Source organism: Zingiber officinale, chromosome 10B (assembly GCF_018446385.1).
Source record: "Zingiber officinale cultivar Zhangliang chromosome 10B, Zo_v1.1, whole genome shotgun sequence".
Taxonomy (NCBI): Eukaryota; Viridiplantae; Streptophyta; class Magnoliopsida; order Zingiberales; family Zingiberaceae; genus Zingiber; species Zingiber officinale.
The window spans coordinates 41,591,374-41,598,839 of record NC_056005.1 but is presented as its reverse complement, the minus strand read 5'-3'; the positions used below and the strand labels follow the sequence as shown (position 1 = coordinate 41,598,839).

The 7,466-nt window shown below is 34.9% G+C and overlaps 1 protein-coding gene across 10 annotated transcripts; it reads right to left on the bottom strand.

Annotated features, from left to right (window-relative positions):
* Positions 1-616: 616 nt before the first annotated feature.
* Positions 617-7,075, bottom strand: LOC122030457. Of its 10 annotated transcripts, none has more exons than XR_006125428.1 (5): positions 6,798-7,074; positions 6,017-6,717; positions 5,823-5,938; positions 1,154-1,283; positions 617-928 (listed from the first exon to the last, which is right to left on the bottom strand). XR_006125428.1 is itself a non-coding variant. In XM_042589666.1 (4 exons), exons 1-3 carry the CDS (start codon positions 6,886-6,888, stop codon positions 5,849-5,851), a joined length of 882 nt encoding a protein of 293 aa, XP_042445600.1. In that variant the 5' UTR covers positions 6,889-7,075; the 3' UTR covers positions 617-928; positions 5,843-5,848. The 10 variants fall into 10 exon arrangements, 8 of the variants coding, with proteins under 8 accessions (XP_042445600.1, XP_042445601.1, XP_042445598.1 ...); XR_006125429.1 differs by having other exon boundaries at positions 617-925; XM_042589666.1 differs by lacking the exon at positions 1,154-1,283 and having other exon boundaries at positions 5,843-5,938; positions 6,798-7,075.
* Between the last annotated feature and the right edge of the window lie 391 nt (positions 7,076-7,466).

Here is a 7,466-nt window from a genome sequence, read left to right as displayed (position 1 = left end):
ATCTCACGAACGACTTGATTCATTTACACCTCTACATATTATACAAAGTTATTTTATTCCTCGTTAGACTCATCTGTCAATACCAATGGAGAAAAAGTTTAGAAAAATTTGCAAGTAATACTTCCCAAACATTTAAGAACTCTCAACAAGAAAAAAAAATGTTCTTCTCTACAGGTTTATGATCCCCAACCGCCTATAAACACACCGTGATGCATCTCTTAGGCATCAAAACTCTCCTTAATTGAGAATTTGTGGCCTCAGTCATCACCAAACAAAAACATTTAGTTAGTCGAATGCCAAAAAACAACAAAATACTCCTTTAAGAAGCTATTCTCTACTCTACATGTCCCTTGATCTCTGTTAGGCTCCGAATGCACTACACATCTGTTAGGCTCTTGAATGTTTACCAGATAAATTAAAAGTCTCAATTATTACCATTAACACATAAATCATATTAAAAATTATAAAAGAAAGCTAAAATAAAATATCTTTGACGTTTGGAACATAGCCAAGCAAAGTGGACCCATATCTTGCCAAACCCATCCCAACCCATCTTGTACCATCCAGCATTTTAGCAATAACATCTAGCTTTATTTTGATTGTAGTCGATGCTAGATAAAAGTAATTATAACTATAATCTTAGGAATCATTGAATCTCCAAGAACTTTCTAATTATCCGATCTTGCTTATTGACAATCTCTACCATTGAAAGCAGATCTACACTTCCTGTGACTTCAACGGAATCGCTCATGAAGCTGGTGAGATGGTATGATTTATGTCTTCATGTGAATCTCAAGTTTAAAATGTCTAGTAATACAAGATATCAACAGAACTCTCCATGTTCACTAGGACTCTTTTTCACATCAACATGTGCAAATTCTGATTGCAGCTACGACTGAATGTGGCACAGGCAACACTAACCGACCTGCTGAAGGTATCAGAAAAGATAACATTACTGATGCAACTGAAACTCATCAGAAAAGATAACATTATTGCGGTTGCTGAATGTGCCAGTAAAGATAACGTTATGGGCAAAGCTAAATAATGCAAAACTTATCTTTATAACATCAGAGTCTATTAGAGCAAAGGGTACATCAAAAAGTTGAACAAACAACTTTTCTAAGAACCAAGATGAGGCATTTAACATGCTTACTAATCAGCTTATAGTGCAGCAGCAAAATTATTACTCGTGGACATCTAAAGTTAAAAGACTCGAGATGACGATCATGATTTTTTGAGAAGCTTTATTAGGGTAACCTTCATTGAAGAAAAACTGTCTGTACCTGCACTATTACAACATGAGACATATAAGACAAAGGGAACTTACCTAAGCCATATATACATAAATAAAGAAAAACTGGCTTTAGAAAACATCATTAGGATATCAAGAAGGATTTTAACGCACACTAATAAATAGTTATTCCAGGTGAAGAACCACAGCAAAGACTACAAGAAACAAATTAGTCCTCATAAAAAACTACTTAGTGAGCTTTGTTCTTATCTCATAACCTGCATTTAGAAAATGTATCAAGATATTTCAAAATGAAAATGTGCTGTCTTTTAACTACTAATCTTTTGTTGGATTTGTCTTTTCTTATAGACTCAGGTCAACTATGATAAAACGTTATAATGCAAACAATTTGGACATGGAGAGCAAAAGAATATATTACAATACATCACTTTTTTTCAGCTCTATCAATTTTCATTTCAATTTATCCCCGTGCTCAATCTTCTTTGAACATGGTGTCGACAACATATGAAATTGATTTTTAACCTAATAAATTTGACATGAGGCCCAGACAAAGGAATCTTGAGAGTCTGGTAAAACAAATTGGCATTTTAAAGCATTTCAAAAATTCAGGTGAATGAAAGAGGCACTGTGAATTTTTTCATACAATAATCAAAACTTAGTGGCTTAAAATATTGACTCATAGAAACCAGAAAGCAAATCTGAATGTTGATAAAAAGAAAGGAACAGAGGAGCAGGCATTAGAGCTGAAGAACTAAAGCTCTTAATATTATTTTCAGGAGTATCTCAAAAGGACAAAATTTGTCAAAAGTTGAAACCACTAATATTAATTGATATACTTGCCAAATATAAATAAATAATCTATTAGTGCAATAGGAACTCTCAAAAGGTACATGAAATGTTTTTAAAAATTAAAATGATAGTTTGTACCATTTGTGAAGCTAACACTCATTCTTTGTGAACCAACCAACATTCCTGATTGTATTGGGCAACAAAGTGAAGTCTTCATTAAGTTTTAGTGCCGCCCTTCCTCAGATATTCCTGATACCCTTCATACCGTTTTCTACCGCGATCATGGCTGGTCCCAAGCCCGGATAAAGGAGGAGGGTTGCGTTAGGTTGTCAGCCAGCGTCAAAACTATAGCAAATATTCAATGAATTGATCCATTAAACTATTGTGCTAATACTAGGTTGTTCCCCGGAAGGAACGCGTTGCAGAGTCCGACTGTAATGTCTCAGCAAGGACCGTTACATCTCAAGAATTCGGGTGTAGTGCTAAATATGCAAGAGTTTGTGTTACAGGATCCGACTGTAACGTCTCAACAAGGACCGCTACATCTCCATGAGAACTTGGGTGCAGTGTTAAATAGGTGAGAGTTCTCACACCATAAATTGGATAAGAACAAATATGATAGGAAAACTAATAATCTAAGATTTAGAATATAAAACATAGGAACTCTCACTGATAAATCAATGGAGATAGTAGATATGAAGATTAGAAGAAGAATTAGTATTTTATGTATACAAGAGACAAAATGGACAGGCGAGAAGGCAAAGATGATAGAGAACTCGGGTTTTAAGTTATGGTACACTGAAAAGAGTAAAGCAAGAAATGGAGTGGGTATTATTGTAGATAGTTTGTTAAAGGATGAAGTTGTAGGAGTAGTTAGAAAAAGGGATAGAATTATAGCCCTTAAGATAATAGTGGCCAAAGAAACTATGAACATAATTAGCGTATATGCACCACAGGTAGGATTAGATGAAGCTACCAAATCAAGATTTTGGGAGAACTTACATGAAATATTACAAAATATTCCACCAAATGAAATGATTTTAATAAGAGATAATCTAAATGGGCATGTCGGAGTGAAAAATAAGGAATATGAGAGAGTGCATGGAAGTTATGAGTTTGGAACGAGAAATGAGGAAGAGAAAACTATATTAAATTTTGCAATAGCATATAACCTTATATTAGCTAATACATTTTTTAAGAAAAGAAAAGAAAAGAACACTTAGTCACATTCAAAAGTGGAAATAATAAATCGCAAATTAACTTTCTTATGGTTAGGAAGAAGGATAGAAAGATTTGTAAAGATTGCAAAGTTATCCCTGGAGAAAGCTTAACTACCCAACATAGGTTAGTAGTGTTGGATATACACCTCAAACATAGTATCAATAGAAAGAAAATATATACGATTTCTAGAATTAAGTGGTGGAAGTTAAAGGATGGGAAGCAAAATATATTTAGCGAAAAGATAAAAGTACAAGCATTAGATGAAATATACGATGACTCTAATACAACATGGGATAAGATGGTATCAAAGTTGAAAATAGTAGCTAAGAGTGTATTCGGTGAGTCAAAGAAACATGCACCACTAAGTAAAGAATCTTGGTGGTGGAATGAGAAAGTATAAGGGAAAGTGAAGGAAAAACGAATAACTTATAAGAAATTATATATTTGTAAGAACGAGAAAAACTTAAAAAAAATATACAATAGCCAAGAAAGAAGCTAAGAAAGTAGTGAGTGAAGCAAAAAATGAAACTTTTGAACGATTATATCAAAAATTGGATACAAAAAAAGGGGAAAGAGACATTTATATAATAGCTAAAGTGAGAGAAAGGAAAACAAGAGATCTTAGCCAAATAAAATGTATTAAAGATGAATGTAATAGGGTATTAGTAAACGATGGAGAAATAAAAGAGCGATGGGTAAGTGGTTTTTTCAAAGGTTTAGGTGACCAACTTAACTTAGGTAATTTAAGTAGATCGAATGAGCATAGAAATTTTAATTTTTATCGTAGAATTCAAACTTCAGAAGTAAAACAAACTTTAAATGAGATGCATAATGGAAAAGTCGTTGGACCAGATAATATTCCGATAGAGGTATGGAAGTGCTTAGGGAAACAAGGTATTAAATGGCTTACAAAATTATTTAGCATAATATTGAAAACGAAAAAAAATGTCTAATCAATGGAGGATAAGTACTCTAGTTCCCTTTAAGAACGAGGGAGATGTACAAAATTGTGCAAACTATAGGGGTATTAAACTAATGAGTCATACTATGAAACTTTGGGAAAAAGTTATAGAAAAAAGATTAAGGAATGAGACATAGTGACAAAAAATCAATTTGGCTTCATGCTTCTTAGACAATTAATTGAAAAATATCGGGGGCAAAAACAAGATCTACACATGGTATTCATTAACTTAAAAAAAAACTTATGATAGAGTCCCAAGAGAAATTATATGGAGAATTTTAGAAAAGAGAGGTGTTACCGTAACATATATTGAACTAATTAAGGATATGTATGAGGATGTAACGACCAGAGTAAAGATTTCAAACGGAGTAACTGAAGCATTTCTAATAAAGATAGGGTTACATCAAAGATTAGCTCTAAGTCCCTATCTTTTTATACTAATTATGAGCGAACTCACTGCGCACATTCAAGACACAGTATCGTGGTGAATGTTGTTTGCAGATGATATTATTTTGGTAGATGAAACACATGAAGGAGTAAATGCTAAAGTAGAATGTTGGAGGCAAATACTAGAAGAGAAAGGTTTTAAACTTAGTAAATTAGAGACAAAATATATGGAATTTAAGTTTAGCAATATTAGAAGTAATAAAACAATTGTTAAGATAGGAGAGGACGAGTTGCCCGAACCGAGGGATTTAAATATTTAGGATCATTTTTGCAAAACGATGGAGGGATTGAGAGAGATGTCTTACATAGAATATAAGTAGAATGGGTGAAATGGATGGGAGCGGCGAGTGTTTTATGTGATCGTAAAATACCTCTTAAACTTAAAGATAAGTTCTATAAAATCCCAGTTAGACCTGCTATGTTATATAGAGCTGAATGTTGAGCTATGACTCGAGCACATGAGCAGAAGATGAAAGTTGCAGAGATAAGAATGCTAAGGTGGTTGTGTGGACATACGAGGATGGACAAAATAAGAAATGAGAGCATTAGAGAGAAAGTCGGAGTTGAAGAAAAAACTCCGAAAGACACGTTTAAGATGGTATGGACATGTACTTAGATGACCAATAAATGCTCCAGTTAGACGATGTGAAACTATGATAAACATGCATATCAAACGAGGAAGAGAAAAATAAAAAAAAAACTTGGTTAGCAACAATAAAACAAGATAAAATTTATTTAAATATAGATGATGATATAATAGGAGATAGAGCTCAATGGCGTACAAGAATTCATACAGCCGACCCCACCTAGTGGAAAAAGACTTGATTGTTGTTGTTGTTGTAATCTTGAACTGCTAATTAAAATGTTTCATGGATTCTAGAAGGTATTCATTGTTTGGCATCAAAACCAGTAATCATTTTGAATTATTATTCAATTACTGTACATTGGCTTTTCTAATATTCTAATAGTATTCAATTACTATAGCCCAACGTGTACTAACGTAATCAGCACTCTTGATAAATTGAAAAGCATCTAAATTAACTATATAGAGATGAATATCCATTAGTTAACAAATCAATTAGGTTTAAAAGCCTTCTTATAGGCTGTGAAATAGTTAACCAAAGCAAAAGACAAAAATTAACAAGCACTTACTTCTGAGGTTACTAAAATACCTAGAATTATCTATCGTGGCCCATGATACAATCAAGCAGTCCACAACAATTCCACCACTTTGTATGGTTCACCACCAGTGGAACATGGGGTAAGACCTGCATAACTCCATATATTACCTAATTAGTGCATTAATTCAAGTCAAGAGGGTAGCCACAAGAGTTCAATTTTAGAACCTCAGTTGCCAGTAATGCCTTGTTTCCTCCAGCAACTTGACAAGCTTCACGAGTCTCACCATCTTGTTTGACGACCCCATTAACATCACGGACGTGTGCACCTTTTAATCCCTGATCACCTGAGGTCTTCTCAAGAACATTGGCAGCAACCACAGTGATTTGGCTATTCTCCTCGGGCAAAGTAGTAATCTCTTGGAAGGAAATAATTGATTCTTCCGAGGGTTGCTTAACTTCATTCTTGGATTCGGTAAATTCATCTGATTTAGCTTCAGGTGCATCTGAGGACAATAAAGCTACTTCCTTTACTGCAATAACAACCTCGGTCATTTGGTTTCTCTCCTCTTGCACAGAAATAATCTTTTCGACACAAACAGATGATTGCTCAACAGAATTCCTATCATCCTTCTCAGATTGGGCAAATAATTCTGATATAGCATCCGATGTAAGTGTAGGCAATAAAGATACTTCCTTTGCAGCCAAAGCAACCTCCTGCTCATCTTCCTGCATGAAGCCCGCTACTTTTAGGTTATTCGTCGAACTCTCCAACACATTATCGACAGCATCAGATCCAAACCACTCGTTTGAGGATCGTGAGGGTCGGCTCTCGACATATGGAGAAGACGGGGCAGAGGAATATGGTGGGGACTGGCAGTCGCTCTCTGTTCTCTCGTGCGGAATCAGATCCTCTTGTTGCCCGGCATCTGAAGAAACCGTGACCGGAAGCCATAAAATGAAGAAAACAACGGAAAAGAAAAACAAAGGGGAAGAGAAAAGAAAATACCTATAGGACCATCGGAAGGGAGGAGGGTAACCACACTCTGCATCTTCTCCTTGCGCCTGGCGGCTCTTCGCTTCCTAGGACCCGATGGCATGGTGATTGGATCAAGCAATCGATATAAAACAGATAGAATTTAGAAGGAGGAGGAGCATAGAATCTAGGAGGAGGAGGAGGAGGATGGTTTTGGAGAGAGGGATGGGCGGGAGGGAAATGAAATCGAGGTAGAGTCGATTGAAAGGATGAGGGGCGGCCCAACTCGAGATTCCTGTCCTGCTGCCACCGTTTTTGTTCCTAATCTGCAACCACACGAAATAAGAAGAAGACGACAAAAGTTTATAGGAACTTGATTTAACTCCTTTATTTCACTAAAATGACTGACTTTGCAACATTTTACTCTGTACATCATATTTTGAGCTAAAATGATGTATTACAATAAATTTCAGGTACTAAAATGAGACTATAGGAATCAGTCTAACTGGGGGTTTAATCTGCATAAATGACATTCGAGTGGAGTCGAACTAAAATTGTATAAAATTATAAGGCAGAAGTTCACGAAGCATCCTTTCTATCCATGAACATCTCTTTTAACAACTATTAAAATAATTTTTTATTTTAAAATGGCTTTTTTATATATATATAATTGAGGTGTTCAAGTTTCACCGTTAATTAGAA

Coding starts and splice junctions, on each gene's coding strand:
- LOC122030457 (XM_042589666.1), bottom strand. CDS start 6,888: ATGCCATCGGGTCCTAGGAAGCGAAGAGCCGCCAGGCGCAAGGAGAAG. Junction 6,718..6,797: donor CCCTTCCGATGGTCCTATAG/GTATTTTCTTTT, acceptor CGGTTTCTTCAG/ATGCCGGGCAACAAGAGGAT. Junction 5,939..6,016: donor AGGCATTACTGGCAACTGAG/GTTCTAAAATTG, acceptor GGAGTTATGCAG/GTCTTACCCCATGTTCCACT.